This window comes from Anser anser (genome assembly GCF_964211835.1).
Source record: "Anser anser genome assembly, chromosome: 7".
Lineage (NCBI taxonomy): Eukaryota > Metazoa > Chordata > Aves > Anseriformes > Anatidae > Anser > Anser anser.
In genome coordinates this window covers 11,008,373-11,029,454 of record NC_139727.1, presented here as the reverse complement: position 1 = coordinate 11,029,454, position 21,082 = coordinate 11,008,373, and the positions used below count along the sequence as shown (strand labels likewise).

Sequence of the window (21,082 nt, the reverse complement as noted above, 5' to 3'; positions counted from 1 at the left end):
GGTTCCTTGAATGGAGGGGTATATCTCTGAAGCAGTAAGGGAATTCTTAAATTTAATGTAAGACCCACTGTAACTAGTATGTTACAATGTGACTTGAAAAAATGTCACCATGAATTTTCAGCATTTCAGCTAGAAATACTTCATATTTTTTAATTACTTAAAAATATGAAAGATAATTCAAGAAGCCATACACCAAGACTCCCTTAGATTTAGAAAGAAGAATTAGAAATATCAGTGAATTTGTTGACATTTACTCTGTTTATTGTCTTGTGCTATATTCAGACTGAAGATTAAAACCAGCCTGGTCTGTTCCTTTGTGTCTGGCTGATTTCGCTCTCGAGTTCTGCTGCATTAACACGGTTGTCTTGCATTTGGGGTTTAAATAATGAAGGGAAAAATACTTGTTTGCAATGAATCAAATACATTTGCAAATAACATTTTCCATTCTGTTTGATATACATCTCCTTGGCTGTGCTCTCATCCCATGTCATCTTCCTCCACCTTTTTATTTGCAAAACCTGAATTCAAACTCTAGAACATCTAGAAAAGTTTAAGCTCTGAGAGGTGCTGAACATTGCTTGCAACTTGCTCAAGTGCCTCAGTCTGCAGTCAAAGGTATTCACAAGAGGTGGTTGACATTTCACAGGACAGTGCTTTTTAAAATCCCACTTCATTCTGGCCAAATTATGGCCAGAAATATTTATGCTACTGTCAGTGCTTATATTCACTCCTATTGAGAAAACCTATAGAAAGTACTGCTGAAACCTGTGGCTGATTACAGGACAGCAGAAGGTAAATATATCAATGTATCTATCTGTACTTACATACACATTGACCTAGATACTACAGAATGGAAAATATTTGCATTGATTTTGCTCTTGTACTGAATTAACTTTCACTGACTGCTCGGGTTGGGGAGGGGAGAGCCAAGAGAATCCGCTGGCAGGAAAACACTGGGATTACACTGCATTTCTAGCAAAAGCAGCCCTGTAATACGAAGCAAAAGTCACAGAATATGAAGTTATATCAAGTTACTTCTCAGAAATGAAAAACTGCAAAACTCTTCATACACAGTCTAAAAAGGATCACCCAGCCTTCTTCGCACTGATTTGAAAGTTGGGAAAAAATCCAAATAAATTGCTATTGCCCTAGTTGTAAGGCAGGGGAGTGGTAGTCATGTTCCCTAACCCCTTTCTTTCTCCCTCCTTTCTTTTTCTTCTCTCTCTTTCTCTCTCTCTGTCTCTGTCTTTCTCTCTCTCTCTTTCTTCATGCCACAGGGAAAGGTTTGAAACGGAACGTAACAGCCCACGCTTTGCCAAATTGCGCAACTGGCATCACGGCCTGTCGGCGCAAATCCTTAATGTTAAAAGTTAAAAGCCCACATTTAGCGGGCAAATATGTGAGACAGAGAATTACAGTAAAGAATTAACTGCTGTCCTGAGTTAGAGCCTAAGAGTGTCACACACATACAAGAAACACTTACTGCTAGGGGTTTTCTCTGAGTGCCTGTCTTTGATAGATTTCTGTTGTTAGCCTGGAATCCACTCACTGTCACCAAAAGTAAAAATAATCATACAACCCTGTTCATGTTCTTTGATACAAAATAGATTAGCTTTTGTCCTTTATGATGTTCAATGTAACTTCAATATACAGATAGAAGGAAAAGATTACTATTGTACTTTCTTGACTTAGATTATAGGAGAAAATGAGAGTAAAGTTATTCACTTTAGGATGAGGAATTTGGCTTTTAATGAGTTTTTCTGAGGCTGTAAAGATAATTAAATAGGAGAAAGCAAGATGAAAAGGAAAGCTGACTGAACCTAGCCTAAAGTTCGCTAAAATACAGCATGCTTAGTTTGCGTAGTTGAATAATGCTGTTTGAAATAAGACATTAGCAGTGTTATTTGTCCTCAATATATTATGCTAGCAAAAGTTATTTGCTAAAACCATTGCTGTAAGATTTGTTTGAAACCTGAATATGTCATTAGATGAAAGATAGGGATAGAATGTGGTTGTTCAGGACTTTTTGCTAGATGTGTTTAGGAGTGAGAAGAATATATAGTACTGTTGGTGCACTGAAGCTTTTAAAAGCATCTTGTAAGTTTTAAGAAATGTGTTGCCCATTCTGTATTGTTCTTGCTTTGACCCACATTTTTCTGTATATAGCAGCATGCATTATCTGAAATAAAAGGATTTAAAACTAAAATAATTATGTGCCTGTTTTACACAGTACTTTATTCTGTTTTGAAAAAATAATTGCTTCAACTGATTATTGAAAAAGGGTAAACTTTTCTTTCCACAATAGAAAATTTGGTCAAAAACCTTTTCCCTATTACCCGTAGTTCTTACTGACCTTTAAATTAGGTGAATTAGAATAAACCTGACAAAGTAGTTGGAAAAACAGCAACAGAAATGAACAAGTACATTCTTAGTTGTGAATGAGAACATGGCATCATTGATAGATGTTAGATGACAACCTATTGGTAATGCCATCACAGACATCCATTTGAATACTATGCATTCTCTGGCAATAATGGCATTAATATGCGCACACAGCAAAGGTACCACACTAATATGTGCTGCTTGGAGTGGGATCTTTGTTTCAGCATTACAACAACGCTTCAGTTTTAAACTGTGTCAGTCAAAATGCAGCACATCTATCCGAAAGGCCCCCACGTTTCTGTATAAAGTACACCAAGTGAAGTATCACTTCCCTTTCTAGTTTATGTTCTGATCATTAAATGCAACTCAATTAAACTGCATTTATGGTTTCCATAGAAACAGTTGATGTTAACCCTTACAGCAATCTGCATTAGGAGTCCTTAGCAGTGATTGAAGCAGAAGTTTCTGGTGATAAAGCATAGGTCTCTCCTTCAGCAACAGAGGGTTAATTATGTTGCAGCCCTGCCTACAGCCCAGTTAAGGAAATAATTTTATTATAAAATTCTTTAAACTGCAGATTAGGTGCCTTTATCTGGTAGCAGTAATTCTGATCAAAGAGATTAATGTGTGCAATTGAAAATCTTACACTTTTTGCTGATTTCAAGCATCTGCAATTTATATCAACAGTCTGTACAGGAACAAGGCACACTTAAACTCTCATTTTGTGGGCAGGAAAAGCTCCTATTCACAGAGGATTTTGCATGAATCAACCAAATACATGAGTGTTTAAAGAAGGAAAAAAAATTTAGCTGACATTTATAAACAAAAACAAACAAAAAAACAGATGTTTGAGTATTACTTAAGACCACATGGGCAGTATATCATTCTAAAATGCACTTCACTTTTTTTCAATATAAGTACCATAGCAATTCAGTAAACATACTATTTAATGTACAACATTCATTTATATTTTCCTTATGGGAACGCAAACAAATTCTGATCTTATCTCACTAGCATCTGTGGAAAATCAGCATAATGAAACTGCATAAAATAAGAGCAACATTTTAACTTTTTCTGAGTGTTGCTTAGATCAGACATGAACTCAGAGTTGGTAAATTTTATTTCTGTGTGGAAGATTGTGGTAAAATTTAAAATATCAACACAGTTCACTTTTTTCTTAAACAACAGATGTAGCTGAGTAAAAAATTTTCCAGTTGTAACTTTCAACCAAATTAAGTAGTCTTCTGAATAAGTACATGAGAGAGTTTTCACTTAAACTAGAATTGTGTATCCTTAATGTTTTATGAACAGAACATGGATACTATTTATTTCAAATACACCTATTGCATGTACTATAATTAAAAACAAAATGTCTATATTATGTATGAATGTTTATGTTTAATGTTACTTTTAAAGATACCTTTTAATGATCAGAAAAGCATAGTTTGGTTAGGTATGAAATTAATGCAAATGTAATTAAGGGACATCTTACCTCTGCTTCTGTAGATTTAATAAGAAACGGTGCATATATACCATGTACTCGCTCATAAAGAGATATAGCTACTATCTGTTTCCCTGGAGGCTAGAAAATAGAATCTAAATGCTCTACAAGCTTTTAGAATTTCAGTTCTTTATGTAAGCACAGAAAAAAAAGTAATAGAAAAAATCTTCAGTAGTTGGTAAGTTTTAAAACTTTTAAAATGAAAGACCAAAACACCTTTTTGTGAAGGTGTTGTTATTAATCCCTAATGCAAGATTGTTTACCACAGCATATTTCTACTCGTTAGTCCAATCCCCTTAAAAAAATAAAAATTCTCCAAACTGTTGAATTTCATTAATTAAACTCAGTCATTTTTTTCTCTCCAGCTTCTCGTTTATATTTTGCTTTGTAGTTGCTTAACTCTTACACCTCAAAAATCTGCTTTTATGTTGTCATGGTGATCTTAGGGCCCCAGAAATGAACGTTACATTTATTTCCTTGTGTAACTATTGACAGGCTTTGTTTTTCCTTCCTGGGGAGGAGGCAGGCTTTTCTGTAAGGTGGAGAAACTGGGTTGCATTTGTCATTCTACTACATCGCATTGCTGGAGGCTGTGACAGGCTTAGATCTGGTGAGAACTCATCAGCAGCTTTGAGAAGCCACTAGCTTTGCTGCGGCTAAAGGTCAAGGCTGGCCTGGTTACGTCCCATTTTTAACATGTCCAGGCTCATCTCTCATTGTATGTTGCTCCTGATTAACCAAACCCATCTTCCAGCACTTCTTGACCATTTGTGGAAGTCCGCTGTTTCGCCTAGGAGAACTAGTCTCAGTTAGTGAACATAAGGCTAAGACTAGGTTCCCCACTGAAGACTAGTGAGTCATGTAGTACTTCAAAATAGCTCTGAGGAGGGGCAGGCGAACCTCTCCCAGGTTGAATGTATTCTGAACCATGGCTGTTTTGCTGAGCAAAGGACACCGGGTTGGTGACAATAGTGTCTTCTAAATAATCTCCATGTCAATAAGTATAGTAAAATGTAGTACGTGGATAGTGATATTAGTACCCTGCCCTTCGCAATATTGCCAGTAAAGCCTAGTGTTATAAGCATTTAATGAAGATACAGCAAAGCTGATGCCACTAGGAAATCAAAACCAAAAGGCCTTCCAGGTAAATCTGCTTGTCTGGTTATGACACAGGGAAATGCTCATCTTCTGCTGTGGTGTAAGACCGTTTGATCTAAACTAACCCTTTTCCTGAATACTGTTGCCTTGTCCTCTACTCAAATGGCCTCCTCCTCACCTCTTACAGCGCTTAGTTTGCAGCAGGAGTACTGACTGCATGCAGTGCATGCTGATGGGACGTGGCAAGAGTGTGCCTTTAAGAAAGCAGGCATGAGAACTTGACCTCTCTTCCTTCTGTGCATGAAAAAATCGCAAGAGGAGGAAGGTTCTGTGGCTCCCTTCCTTGCCTCCCTCTTTTCAGGCCTGCCTGCATGGGTAGGAGAAGAAATATTTTTTGCTATGTTAAAACGTAGAGGTCATTTTCTCTTCATTGCAGTTTCTCTCTCGTTACATACAATTGTGGAGTATATCCTCAGTAGTAAGGGACAGATATTTTAGGGACTACTTTATCACTTCTGAGAAGTCAAACTCATGTATCACAGAGCTGTCTGAAGCCTTCTTCATGGACAGGAAGGGGTGACCAATTTTTCGCTTGTACACTCAGGTTCCCACAGGGAATAAGTGATTCTGTGGCTTCTTTAGCAGTGTCTACCACAGGCTTCAGTGACTAGGACTGTCATTACACCTTCAGAAAATAACGGGACATTTGAACAAATTCCACTTTGCAAATGTAAAAATTTAGAGTTTTGGCACAGTACATGACAGTAGTAGATCTTGGTAGTACCACATGATGGCTTTCTTTAATCAGCCGCCTTCTGCAATATTCATAAAAAAATGGCTAAAATTTGCTCCCAAGCACAGTAACGTTCTTTGTTCTGCTTAACAAAGCCATCTGATACCACCAAGACAAGCTAAGGTGCCTTCATCCCTTTATTTGCCAAAATTTCCAATGGTTAGCCTTGCTGACTTACCAGCAGTCAAAAACTTCCTATCTTTATGCTAGGCAGATTAGCAAAAGTCCTTCTGAAGGATGTAGCTTATTTTTCTACAACAGCACACAAAATAAAGCAGACTTCTGTGGTTAGCTTTTTTTTTTTTTTAATGTTTAAGGATCATTACTAAAAGGTGAGTGAGGATCAGAATAAAATGATGTATTTATTTAGTGTAGTAATCATGGAATGGCTCAATGATTCTGTGATTGCTACACTAAATAAATACATCATTTTATTCTGATCCTCACTCACCTTTTAGTGCCTGAAGAGTGACAAAAACATAGAAATAGTGAATAAACTCAGTTGTTTCTATGGAATGTTGGAGTGAAACCAGAAGGGAAAATTGATCAAATATGTCTTCCCAAAACATTGCAAATACTCCTTGAAGTTCTGTGGGAGAAGTGAATTCAGAGACCATAGATTGCTTGTTTCCAAGCCGGTTCTCTGTAGAACCCATTGATCAAAGATAGGAGCCATTAGGTCTGCTGTATCCAGTTGAATACACTTGCTTAAAGGTGAAAGAGCGAGGCCTCCAGATGAAACAAGCAAAATCTTTCTCAAAATATATAAAGTAATGCATAAGCTAACAGATCTTGTCAAAGCTCAAGATTCACTTTTGTGTGTGGGTGTAGTGAACTATATTTTAAAATCTCTCCTTTACCATCTCACTCTTCTGCATGTTCCTGTCCACATTTCAGCATGGACAGAAATTCACATTACTTTCATTCCTTCTGTGCAACTTTTGAGATGCCTGTATGCATCCTTCCACTGATGCCAATGGCTAACCAAAATACCAGTGCACAGCACTGCCTTCATCTCTTACTGTACTCTGTTTTCTGCCATCGCCTTCAGTCCAACAAGGAAAAAGCAGTTATTGCATGTAGCAACTTTCCAATAGGCATGGGTAAGCCCAAAGTCCCGAGCTGCGGTCTGTGGATTCTGGCTGGTTCACAGGGTGTTGTTTAGGACAAGCTGGAGAACTGGCTGATGGCATAGCACTGGCACTGCTTCCTTTTATTCTGCTTTTCTAACTTGCATTCATGTCAGCAGAATTATGCTAAATACTAACCATTTCCTAATAGTTCATTTCTATGTAAACAATTGTTGTTGTGGACTAAAATGTTATATGATTACAAATAAGAGAGAGGGAAGGTAAGAAAACCCTTAAGGGAATCTGTGAAATAAAATGTAATCCACGTTCTGAAAGAAAAAAAAAAAAAGACAACTGCTGTAACTCGTACCACTTAGTTACTTGGTTCAGGAACCAAGCAGAAAAGATGCACTAATACACCTACAAATGGGTGAAAATGCCACGTAGAGAAAGTATGAAGTTTCTCACCATCAATGTGCACAAATTAAAAATTGGCTCTAAAAAACTGCCAGCTGACAGTGAGATCAATGAGTTCTTGTTTTTCTCTCAGCTGCCCTGGAGCAATATGAGGTCGTGATGAGAGAGAATGCTTCAGTGATTGGGGAATCGCTTCCAGTGTACAATAGCTGAACTTGTGAGCACTGTAGACAAAGAAGTGCACAAATACAAACTGAAAGTTCTGATCCTGTGTTCAGGTGCCTGCTGGCAGATGTTTGTGCTTTACCAATGGGGTTCTAAAATGCTAGAGGGAACCGTTCAGATAGATCTGATTACAGAGTTAAGGCCGAGATAGGGGAAAACTATCTGCAGTAGCTTTTGAGCTCGAAAATATCCAAGCTTAAATAGTTCTGTATACTCAGGATTTTACAGTCTTTGTTCTTATTAAAGTGCTGTGTTTTCCAATAAGATAAATTGGAGTACATACTTGCATGCCAAATGTCCCTACATAAATCTTGGACAAGTTATCTTCCCTTTCACAAATGCAGATGCTGCTGTATTTCTAGATGTATTTATTATTTGAATGCTTAATGTAACAGCATACTAGTAGATGCCACTAAAACGCATCCATAGGAGGTACTTGCTGTGATTTAGTGAGCTGCTTTGACTTGAGTTTCATACTACTTGTTGAGAATGAGTTGGCTGTTTTTTTTCACTGAATATATGGCAATGCTTTTCCTATTCTGTGGCACTGTCTGCACAAACCAGGATACCTTCTGGGAGAAACGTATTTCCCTCTTTTGAAAAGCAGACGTACTAGCAGGATATACTGTGATCGTTTTGGCGTGGGCTGCTCACATTCTTAACTACAGTGGCTGAAAAAGAGAGACTAGCTCTTCTTCTACTCCTTTTTTCTGATCCCAAGCTAAAGTTTTAACTAAACCAGCATGATAGTCATCTTCTGTCGTCTCCAGTTAACTGCCTATGATTTTTTTGTGTGTTTTATGGTGTCTTTGTTAAGATAATAGTTTGTTACAGTTACAAAAATATAGCTTGGGGGGAAGCTATCTCAATGCTTTTATATTCATGTGTCTATAGAAAAATTCCTAGCTAGAAAGCTGGAAAATGCCTCACTGGATCAGAACAGCAGTTAGTGTAGCTCAGTGTACAGTTTCCAACAGCATCAGTATCTTACGCCTTCGAGTCAAAAAATGTTTGCAAGACAATTAGGAAATAACTTTCATGCAAGTTTCTCCCTAGATAACCTATAAGAAAAATTTTTTAAATTATTTTGTGACTTCAATTTCTTAAAAGGAAATTTTATCCGTAGATAAATATGTTTATGTAAATATAAGCATCTGTTAGGATGAAAGCTATTATTAGTCTAATAAGGAAAAGTCCTGTAAATTCACAACATGCTGCTAGAAAAACAGAATTTTTAATTTCAAGAGATATAGACCCTAATAATCTGTAAGTCTTAGTAACTATTTACTTTTTGACAACAGATCTGTGAGGCATCTTCTTTGATAGAAGACTGTTGGATGATCGATACAGGAAAATACTGATAAACTGAATAGTAATATTTATAAAAATAGCTCCATGATTTCTTACTAAATAGGGTGAGAGTTGATATTTTAAATACTTAATTGAGTTTTGGGGATTGACTCATTTCAATTCTCTGCCCTGCCACAGACCTTCTATCTGGCCATGGACAATTCTGTTTAGTTCCTCATCTGTAAAATGAGAACAACTTGCTGCAATACTGAGAATAAATAATTATGGTGTTCGTTTATTGCTTCAGTACTGAAAGACAGAAAAGTTGAAAGACCGTGTGGTCTCTCAGGATGCCAATTTTTCCCGATGCCTTTGGATCTTCATTACAAATTAAATGATTCTGTGTCTACGTTTTAGTGGAACAGCAAGTAGGTGTTCAAGAGAGTCTAGATCCTCTAAGGTGAAGGTAGATGCACAGAATCTCGATTTCTCAGGTTTCTCAGAATCTCGATTTGCTTGTTACATGTACGTGACTGTTTGGAAATCTTTTTACATTTGGTTTCCAAATATAAAAGTGTTCTGCTGTCCAGTACATACAGTTCAGATTCATCAGAATCAGTTATTAGAAGCTCTCTGAAGTTTCTCAGTGTCCTATCTTAGTGTCCACTAGAACGCACAAGCTGAATGAACACAATGCAAATGAACTTAGCGTTTTGTTACCCCAACTGATACAGCTCTTGCTATTGTGGGGGAGGGAAGGATTCTATTTGAGTCATTCCATTCACTCCGTCTTTATGACTGTATCACGTAGCATAGCTTTATGAGAAGGAAACATTTCATAGCTTCCATTGTATAACATACCGAGTTATTGGGATAGACAGTCTGCTGCATATAAAAGTCTCGTTTGAGAAATGTCCAATATTTAATGAAAGCTGTGGGAGCTGCAGTGTTCTCTCAAATAGTCATTGACTAAGGCCTTTCTATCAAAAGACGTTTTAGCTAGGTACCTAAAGGGACTGTAGAAGAAAAACATTAATATTAAATCTTGCCCAGGTAGCTCAAAACTAGTGTCGTTTATTTGAGCAGACTGTGTAACCGCAAAGATACAAACTGTTCCTAATATTCTGAGCCAAATTCTTTCATGTAAAGGTATCAAGTTTACCAAGCCTGTCCCGGCGATGTATTTGACTCAAAAGTAAAATGAATTCTGCATTTAGTTTGCAAAAACAGTTTGAATGTAAAGGCTGGAAATTCAATAGCCTGTTCCTCGAAATACGAGTATCACCAATAAAAGACCGATCTGATCTTGACCCTTTCTCACCGTTAGCAGAACAGGAATTACTCCTGTTGACTAGGAAGAGAAATAGTTCCTGAAAGCAAACCGTCAAGGAACTATTGTGTGCCTTTGAGCTTGTCTTTCCTTTACTCTCTGCCTTTTCCTTTGCTTTATTCTGTGGAAGTATGTTTACTATACATCTCTCTCTATCTGTAACCTTCAAAACTCCCCCTGCCATTATCATTCAACATTATCCTATACTGATATGCTCAGGGAAAAAGCTTTTGTAAAATACCAACCTTACAGTCAAGTGACATTCTTCTGCGTTTTTCAGTATAGCCACAGCTAGGAGAGCGGAAGAGTTTCGATCAAATTAATAGTAACGCCAGAGGCTTAATGCTGCTTCTGCCCTACCCCTAACTGCCTGCCTTTTCCTCTTGCCTATATTTTTTTCATGAATATTTGGTAATGCTGGAAATAAACAATGCCTTATTCTCTTTTGGCTGCAACTGTGTTTTTTAAGTCTGGTGCATGATTATCGCCCTTGGTATGCTAACACTTTCCTATCCTACCTGTATCCCTGACCAGTTTCTAATCCATCCTCCCCCACTTTGTTTCAGCCTGGCTTTCCAACACAGGACAATCCAGTGAACTTGTGGCTTGGTTACCATACAGATAGTGTTTGGTTCCTCATTGCTTTAGAGTGGTGAACAATTCATCTTATTAGGTGGTATTTATGTTCAAGTCAGGTTCTTCCATTCTGACCAGAGTAATATTTTTAGACACATCTGAGGCTCATTTCAGATCTACTTCTGTGTTTGAAAGTCTGGCTTCAGTTCATTTATTTTGGGGTTACGTTTTAGTCAAGAGCTTTTAAAAATTGGGAGGGTAGAGAGTATCTATGCCCAAATCTTTGCTGATGGACTGGTGTTTATAACTTTACTGGTGCTAAACTAAGGAAAGTGTATGTGTGTATGTATGCATGTGTACATAAATAAACACAGACCGGTATATAAAATACTACTAATAATGTGGAAAATACTAAGAACAGTCTTTGAAATGTAATTTAAGGCAATGATTGGCACTCAACAAAACAAGTTAAATAAATTCTTGTATTTCTTCTATTGAAGAACTTTTCAGAAAGGAGGTTCAGTTGGTTAAATGAGGGCATTTGCTTTGTGTCTTGTAATTTTAGATCCCAGTTATGGAAAGTGCTCTAATTTGGCATATTTTAACTTTAAACATGCTGAAATTTCAGTACAGTTTATTGACTAAGAAAAGATGTAGCCCACCATATTGCTAAATATTGAGACTTATCTCAGTTATTTAACTCAACTGGATTTCAAACATAGGAGTCTAGAGCTTAAGGATTATAGTGTTCACAAAAATACCCATTTGTTAACTTCTTCCACAACTATGCAGTTGCTTGCACTTAAACTGATCATTTATTTCTGTAAGAGTGTGTGAGTGTTTACAGGATAACAGCTTAATGTTCTATCATTGAAATTGAGGTGGACTTATTTCTCACTTCTGAAGGGGTGACTTTTCTTGTTTCTAATCAAACTTAGAACTGAGAAAACTAGTACTTATTTGGGCAGGACAGAGAACTTTTAAGTGAGGCCAGACATATACAGTCCATCAAATGTGAGTCTTTGTTAACTATTTAATTCCGTATCACTTCATAGTACTGGGTCCTTGAGGACTGCCCAAGTCTGATTTTTACCACTTGGAGTTAGCATCAGATTATGTTTTGCTGGAATATGATTGTATTTTTCTTTTAAAAGTGAACCTTAATTTAAAGTCAAAATTATGCCTGAAGTTGTATATGTAGGTAATGCCAGATTTGTAACTGTTAATTTTTCTTCATTTTTCTTTAATATTGAATAAGAGAAAAAGCTCACAGGAAGCTTGCAAATTCAGTGGGTTTCACTTGGAGAGCTGAAGGTGTTTCTCTCAGCTATATTTACAAGCAACCACTCTAGGATGCTTTTGGCAACCAAACATTTCTCCTCAATTCATCTTCCTTTGCCCTGTGTGGTTGGTTTTCTTTGTTGTTGTTTTTGTTTTGTTTGTTTCCCCCACCACCACTTAGAGTTGCATTTATTTTATTCATATGGTATCCCCTCCTTTCACAGAGACAAGGAAAATGTTGCAGCAGCATCAGAAAAGAGGTAACGTTTGCTCTGCGTGTTCTGTTTCTTCCTATTCAATTTGCTTCCACTTTACCCATATTGTTCTTACCTCAAAGCCATATGAAATTTGTACAATTTGAGTGGACAATTAAGGATAGAGGTTGCAACTAAGCAAGTTTTTGGGCATTTCTTTTTAACGTAGAGTTCCAATTTCTATGAGATGGTAACAGACTATGAAACAGGGAAGGGGGGATCAAGTAGCTCAATTTATAAGCCTGAAAAATGAGAAGCTTTTATCAAGTCTTGTTGAAATGGAATGTTGCCCGTTTGATGGGGTTTTAAGAACAATTTCCATTTTAAACTTTGTCTAGGTTGTTCAAGATGCTTTTAAGATCTAAGTAAGAATTTTTTGGGTATTGTGAGAACATTTTTATATCTGATTCTTGCATATGTTGTTTTATTCTTGCTGGGCTTTGAGGTTCAAAACATACCACTGTAAGTAACTTCTTTCAATTCAAAAGTGGTTTTCTACCAAAGAATCTCAGCACACTTTGCAGTTACATATAGAAATATATCTATAAAGGTACACACAAGTACTGGAACAAAGTAAATTAATCTGATCGATTATTTAATGGAGCAAAGAAATGCCTCTTATTAGTTCATGCCATGAAACAAATTTTACCTCACTGCTTTTCTGCCTTGTTCATCCCTCCATAAACAGTGCACGACTACTTTGTTTTTAAGACTTCTCACATTTGAACAAAGGTCGCATAGAACTAAAATCCAAGTGTAAGCATTATCCTCACTAATGACATGAGCAATGGTAACTGGCACTTGGAACACTAGGTAAAATAAGAATTTTGTCAGAAGAATGAAATAAAACCCTCAATTCCTGCGTAACAAGTGTATATGAATTAAACTGAAAACGGAAGTAACACATTAGCATTTCAGTAGCTGTTTGACTTTTGCAAAACCATCTACAGGACTGTGCAGCTGCTCCACTGAAATCTCTTCTTTTGGATTTTACCAGGAACAGTTTCTGATGTATGACTGGTGTTAGTGTCACACTACATTGCCTTAATCTTGCATGGTTTGTCACACCATAGCTTTTCTCCACATCCATTATCATCACAGCTTTGCTATGTGTCTTATTTTGATATGCCTAGCAATATGGTTTCCAGATTTAACACAAGGTACTTTTTTGAATTCTTAAATCCTTTCCTGGTCTTAAGCTGTAATGAACCGTCAAGCTTTGTCATGATTTCAAATGCAGTACCATGATGATCTCCTATGGTGTAAGGAATTTGGGGATACAAAAAGAGGACACGAGGTATTTACAGATTTAAATCTTCCAGGAAAAAAGACAAATGAAGCCTTCATTATTAAACCCAGACTTGATTTTTCAGTTAAGAGGTTCAGCACCTTTGTTAGTCTTCTCGTGTGGCCCTCCTGCCCCAGCTTTGCCTGCTGCGTACAAATAATAACTGCTGCCTTAAAGGGGCAGGTATTAGTGTTCTAAAGTGCTGCTGTATTTAGCATGGATAGAGAACACCAGGTATCTCTGAAAACAAGAAAAAACAAACAACCCTTTTTCTGTTAAAGGAACCAGCTTCTTCTATGGCTGGAATTCTCCCTCTCCCTCAAAAACTTGCTATTATCTAGGAATCTGGTGACATGATAACAATTATCTCATTTACAAATTCCCTTGTAATCTTTGTTACCCAGGCCTTCAGCTACTACACATGCGCCACAGTATGTGACCTCAAGTATTTGGCATCCTCCTCAGTCACGCACCAAGGATGCCAACACTGACAATGCTAAGCCAGTGGCCTCCAAGGGGTCTGTGAGGCTTGGAGCGGGTACAAGTCAGAGGGAAGCCAGTTTCATCACTACTGGCCAGAAAGTCCCTCTAACTTCATCCAGTAATCAAAGGTACACTGTGACGTGTAACTGCGTAACTGACCTGGTTTGGAGCTTTGGAATGGTTTGGTAATAACAATCTCTAACTCTTCCAGACAGAAATGCCCGTGGCCTAAAAGGCAGATGTGTAAGTTCCATAAATTCCAGCAACCTCAAGTTCCCATGGATTTTACATGTTAAAGTGACACTCTTAAGGATTTCATCCAGAATATACAGGCTAGAGCCATTAAGCACCTTCTGCAGAAAAGCAGCAGCTGATACTATTCACTGTATTTCTACAAGCATTCCCATATTCAAATGCAAAATTCTTCCACAGTCTTTCTCTAAATATCTTCTCCAGCACTTCATTCTAAAAATGCTAATGTAAAACAGATAAGTTTTGCCTATTCATTTTGATTTTGTCCCATATATTTTCAATTTTATACAAGAGATCTGTTGGATGACTTGAAACAAAAAGGACTTCATGCATTATATAAAGGAGACTAAGTGCAGCTGTAATAATCTATTCAATTGTTATTTGGACAGAAAGTCTCATAATTTAAGATTCTACTGAGATCACGAAGAGTCATCTGCAGTTTATTTTTAATGTTTGAGTGCATTTGTTGCTCTGTTTCCTCATTATGGTTGTTAACCATTATTATCCTCTTAACCTCTACTGATCGGTGTTACTTTCCATGAGTGAAAATCAGTTGAGTATGTGTTTGTGTTCATCCACTTAACTTACTCACATCGTGCATTTTATGTTTGTTACAAATACAGAGATGTTTCAGAAGATACATTTCCTTTGATTTTCCTTAAAATGCAAAATACTGTAAAGATTAAAAGTGTACAGAATACCTGTTTAAAATAGAAAACTTAATGAAGCTGTTAAAATAGATGACTTTTTTATAAACAGCATTCACGTTTACAAACTCAAAATTCTTCCACACCTGAATAACTTAAAAAATAATAATAACAATAAATTGAAGTTCTAGAAAGGAGGCAATTCGGGGAAAAAATATTTGAATATCTGCATAAAATATCTATTTAAAATTCATAGTGGGTCAGTTAAAAACAGTCAAGTTAGTCTGAATTCGTTCTATAAAAAGAGAATTAGTTACCAACTGTACACATATGTAGTAAAATCACCCTGAGTTTTAAGGTTTTTATATATTTCATTTATATCTATTCTACTTCCTTTTTCTGTTGAACAGTTAGTGTGTTCTGCCCTGCAGGAATGTGACCAAGCCTCTAACATTTTACTCGCATTAAAAATCTATTACAGCATGTAAGATAAAATTTCTTTCTATTTCTCTTAAATTTTTTAAGGTATTTCAGTATATTTGCATTTAGTTCATATGTGTTTGTCCAGTTGACATCTGTCTCCATACAGGTCCATGTCTACGTACATTCTCCTCTTTCCTCTTTTTTTTTTTTCTTTAGTATGTATCAATGAGTATGTGTTTTGGTTAACATTTTGGAGATTGTTACACATATAAGTAACCTCACTATTTTCTTCTATTTAAGGTATGAAGTTTTGATTCTTTTGATATCTGTAGCAATTTTCATTTCAGTGGAAATAGACAAAATAGGTGTAATCATTGTTTGTTTTTAGGACATGCATGAAAATCCATTATAAAATGGAATATAATAATGTACAGTTTGTCCTTTCATGTTTGCTCAATCAAAGATGTGTAAATACAAAATTTTGAGTCAACATCATGTAATGTGAAAATTCCAGCGCCTGCTGTTGCTGGGGGGGGAATTGTGCGAGTATTCCTTTACCTTAAAACTCAGTAATAGACTAGCCCATGATCTATAGCTGTGATGTGTAAGATACAGCTACTTTGCTACATAGCTATCTAATTGATGCAGTATTAATGGAGTGGAAAAATTTACAACATAATGCAAATGCATCAAGAGGGAGAGTTAATCTTGAATTTAAATGCAGATTATAATGAACAAACTTTTGCAAAAGTGGTGCAAAAGTTTTTCACATAATGATTTGAAATCCAGAATTGCAAACAAGATGAGTATTTTCAAAAGTCCACTTGCTATGTTTAATCAGTGGATGTAGCAAAGATGCTTCCATTTCAGCTAATCAAACAGTAAAATACTTAGCTGAAATAAGAGACGCCATCACTTAGACTACCAGACCCACAGAACAAGGTGTCGTATGAGAGGAGGACAGGGGAAATGGGACAGTCCCTTGAAGAGCAAGGGGTATCCTGAATTCTGAAGTACTAAACACTCATTCTAGCTCCTGAGGAGTGCAACTTGTAAGATCGGTTTCTGAGAGAAGCAAAAGAAAATATTAGACAGAATGGCTGAAAGACAGAACTCCCCACTCCCCCACCGAGAACTTTTAAATGACATAGTGATTTTTATTTGTTTTATTGACAAGTAAATAATGAATGTACATATTACTCTCCTTTTGTTAATATCCAATTCATTGACACAATCAGCAAAGACCTAGAATCTTGTAAATCCATCAAAATATATATTTTTTTTTCATTAGATGTTAAGAAGAGCTAGTGGAAGACAAACTGAACCTCACAAAAGATTGTTTCAATTTTTAACTCTAAGTTATCTTTCAAGGTTGTTTAATGGATCAACTTACCCAATTTGTCTGTTTGTAACAGATGAATAATACTTTCCAATCTGAGTGACGGTGTTAGGCTAAAATATGTTAACGAGCACTGCACACTCACATAGCAAGCAGTGCAAGATGTTAGCAAAATGACCACAGGATACAAGACTAGACTTTGTTCATTTAAATCTATTTTGCAATCAAAGATAACAGAGAAGTATAAATGTTTATTTTATCTGTGCCACAAGAGGACCCCAAGGATAACTCATGCTCATCACCCAAGTGGTTTTAAACCTAAGATAGTAAAATGTTATGCTACTTTTTTTTTCATAACATACTTTTCTTATGTATAAAAAGGTGAGTTGTCTTATCACTTGATAGGTTGGCCAGCATAACATGGGGTGAATTTAGGGCAGAGATGAGCTAACGATCGGTGGACTCTTAAACACATCTTTCCAATACCTATATGGCAGAAAACTGACTGAAGTCAGCACAAAAGTGTGCTGTATCTCTAGACTTTAAGAACCTGCAGGAAACCTGCTGCTACAAAACTGTAATAATATCCCTTAAACTGCTTTTCTTCATCTAATTTGGAGGTTTACTCTTCAATGTAAACTTCAGCTCCTGCAGTAAATATCATGTGAAATTTATCCTAACTCAAAGAGTTTGTGACAGAGTCTATACAACTATTGAAGTACTGCACGCCACGCTCCCTATTGCTGGCTTCGGTGGGAAGAGGACTTCAGTGTTGTATCAGATCTGGGATAAATTTCAGTCAGGACCAAAAACTGCATTACAGTCTTAACTGCTCATATGAAAAGGCCTAACAAATGTCTTTTTTATCACGCCCCCCCCTCCCCCCATTGTGCTTTTCTCTCAGTAACACAGCCTGCTACTATGTTTGCAGATTCAGGTGCAAACATAGGTTTCATGCTCTACATTTAAATATGCACCTTTTTAAGATGCTTCTTGTTTTATTTAATTTAACTCTAATTAGTATCCCTGTTGAGCATGCTCCGGTGTCTACCAGCTCTGCCTCTGCTCCTGCACCACATGCTTCAGCACATCAGCCTGCTACTGCTGCTCAAAATACAGCCAGTCTGATGACACCGCCAGCAACCACTCCCACCTCAGTAGTGCAAGAGTCTTTCTCATCCTCCTTCCAAAGGTAACGCTTCGTTGCTTTTTCCTTTCGCAGATGTACCCCTGTATGGCTCTGGAAATGCTGCATACACATTCTAAACTTAAGAATGTTGTATGTACATGCTGTAGCCTTTTTATATGCTTTTATGTATTTTGTTGTGGTTTTTTTTTCTTATTTTAAAGTACATTCATGTTTGCAAAGAACTTGCAAAATAAAACTGTCCTAAAAATATATTTTTTTAAAAAATAGCATTGTCTGGTATATAGTTTACATTTTCAAAAAAAAAAGTTTGGGGTTAAAACCAAAAGTGTTTTTTCACTGCTTGTAATAAAACCAAAACAACATCTCACAGCTTGTCTTAATAGTGTTTCTAAAGTACGACATGAAGTGGAAGATCCAAAAAAAAATAAAATAATAAAAGTAATTTACTGATGTGATTGAGCTTATCATATTGTAGCAGATGTCAGTAGAACAGGATGCACAGTGACCAGTAAAACCACACATCTTATGATCGAGTGCACTGAGTATTAAGTCAATTCATCTCTAATAGTTTGATCTACGTTTTTTTTTCTAATGCAATTCAGTTATAGAGCTAATGTGAGTTTCTAGGAGTGGTATATCAGAAGCGATAAGACTCAGTCTGTGAAGAAATAGATGGGATTTATGCTGCTGTCACATTACAGTAGTTTTGGGGATAGTAGGAGTGAATTTTTGCTGTATATTATTCATTCTTTGGGTTTTGCTACATTAATATTCCTAAAATGTTTATATTTTATCATGCTTTAAAAAATCCAAGGAAAAACACATAATCAGTAATACAAACTACTTTAAATAAGTGAGATCTAAGATGTAGTCTGCCATATCTTAGAATTCTGTAAATAGATTTGGAAGCGTTCTTAGCTCTATTTCTTGTTTAATTTTTTCTATTTCACTTAAATTATATACGTATACCAACTACTTAGTTTTTCACTTTAGTCATTTTTTTCCAAATCATCACCTACTGGATTCCAGTGTTTTTATTCCAGTGCAAGAAAACCAATCATCCAGCCAGCAAAAGAGGTTTGAATAAGGTATTATACTGTAATTCGGAACTGTGCTGAAAGGCATGTCACCTGAAATAATGATATGGCTTAAGCAATTTTATCCTGTTGTTGAAACTGTAACATGAAAAAAATGAATTATCTAATACACTCCTCAAAAACAAATGCCTCTACTCAACTAATAATGCCAATAACTTTTAAGGAGAATCTTTTATCTGGTATTGCTTTCATATTAAAATGTTTAGCTTGAATTCAGACTCAAACATCCTCAGATCTTGCAGGTAAAAATATGTATTGTTGGCAAAAGTCCTGTCCTGAAATATTGTCTGTTTTAGTTTTCAATACATTCTGTTTTTAAGATTTTTTACATTATGTGTGCATTTTGTCTTGTGTTCTGTAGGGATGTTGCTTGGTTGTGCTGTTCTGTAAGTCTGCAGATGTACACTACAGAAAACCGGTTCCTGGTGACTATACAGCAGTCCTCTTGTACCTGAACTCCGACAAATCTTGGTTCTGATATCGTGATTTTTGTCCCTGTGAAATTATTTTGTACATGCTTTCATGCTTTTACTGTGTCTTCTGCAGAGTGCTTGCAGCCCCCAGCTCTCTTTCACAACCTAAGCCTTTCCTTGGGTCCAAGAACATGTCATTAGCAGCTTCCACTATTTCATCTGCTATCTCATCTCAGTCTAGGTATACCTACAAAGCTCTTTTCTGTTTCTTTTTAATTAATTTGTTTTGGTTCTGTATTACTTTCTCAAATTTAAGGTATTCTGCTTCTTAAGAGATTGGTTTTGTGAAGAATATTGAAAAGCCTTATGTGTTTAAAGGAATAGCCTTCTTGCTTGATCATTCACATTAAAACCCAGCTAGTAAACACCTAGGGTTTAGTCTTAGGATATGTAACCAAAACATCTTTTTAGATCAAAGGTATTTCAGTTGGTTAGTTTGTCCTGGTTTTGCCATCTTAAAATGAAAATACGCATCAAGCCTCAGTGAAGCCAGGCAGGCATGACAGACTTTTTTTTTCCCCCCTCGCGGTCAAAACACAGGATCATAGTTTAAGCATCTGATGCACTTTCAAAGGACCACAGATCTCCTTTTATTACAGTCTTAGTTGTGGCTAATGAAAGACTACTGATAGACAAAGATAGGATCTATCACAATAAAGAATGCTGCTGTACTGTCCCACTGCTAAGCTTTTTCTTAGCTTTCATTAACACTTTATCAAGACTAACAGAGGAAAAAGCAGTAGATTTTAAGGTTCATTATTTGAATAGAGTCTTCACAAATAATGAAAGAGTGAGTCAGCAATACATTCAAAATGGTTATTATCCCAAGTCTTTTTTACCTTAAAACAAAATGTAGTTAGGAATCACCCAAAGGTGTTGCTTGAAATGAACAAAGCATATAGGTTTGAAGGCTACACATTAGCGGTAAAATAATCTTATTCAAGAGTATCATAAAAAACAGCAGTTAAGCACTAAGCACTGTTACTTGAAAGCATTTTGGTTGGCCTCACATCACTGAAACCGAAGCAAAAATGAAATAGCTACAGAACAGAAGATCAGGAGAGTTGTGAGTTTTAGGATGTAAGCATGGTTTTTTGTTTCTATAATTCCCCGTATGAAGCTGCTAAAAGATAAGAAATAAAACTAACTGTTGATGCAATGCCATATATTTGAGTGGAAGTACAATAGTCATATCTTCAGTTTTGATTACATCATGAATTTGGTGAACGTCACCAAGAATGTTACCCAGAATGGAAGGACAGAATGGAACAGGTCTTGCAAGGGTTTTTACTGCCAGTGACATCTAGTTTTATGTATGAACTTGCAAAATTCCCAAGAGATTAGTTATGTAGGTAATTCATTATTTGTGGGTATCCATCTTAAAATACTGTGAGAGGACCTAATTTTCGAATTACGAGTGCTCAGTACATTTCAGAAGTAACTCTTACACTGTCTTTTTGCTCAGTTCTGTGCTCAGATTAGGCTCTTAAATGTATTAGGCTCTTAAATGTCATTGGTATTATATTATCTGATGTTTGTTTAACTAACAAATCTTTTTCAGTCAGTTGGAATGATTGCATAGCTTTATGAGAATAGGGTCCTATGTAGCTCTTCTAGGAGTCTGTTACAAGTCTCTAATAACCAAAAAAAGACCCATACTTATTAAGCAACAATAATAATAACTGTGTGTATTTAAGCTTGTTTATAACACTG

General features: G+C 36.3%; 1 protein-coding gene and 1 long non-coding RNA gene across 9 annotated transcripts in view; one reads left to right on the top strand and one right to left on the bottom strand.

The window, feature by feature from the left end:
* LDB3 (LIM domain binding 3) overlaps positions 1-21,082 on the top strand; it is a 121,802-nt gene that overhangs the window by 76,065 nt on the left and 24,655 nt on the right. For 4 of the 8 annotated variants that reach the window (XM_083845388.1, XM_083845389.1, XM_083845387.1 and 1 more), the window contains one exon: positions 1,278-2,206. The exons of 1 other annotated variant lie outside the window; for it this stretch is intronic. In XM_083845388.1, coding sequence (XP_083701514.1) covers positions 1,278-1,374 — 97 coding nt within the window. In that variant the 3' untranslated portion in view covers positions 1,375-2,206. Of the gene's footprint in view, positions 1-1,277; positions 2,207-12,187; positions 12,224-13,909; positions 14,117-17,670; positions 17,842-19,442; positions 19,551-21,082 lie in introns of those variants that run through there. 3 more of the 8 variants (XM_083845383.1, XM_083845382.1, XM_083845384.1) reach the window with 3 other exon arrangements.
* On the bottom strand, positions 1,276-12,180 carry LOC310902970. The gene is made up of 2 exons (XR_014587167.1): positions 6,222-12,180; positions 1,276-6,099 (listed from the first exon to the last, which is right to left on the bottom strand). It is a non-coding gene; the product is annotated as an uncharacterized lncRNA (long non-coding RNA).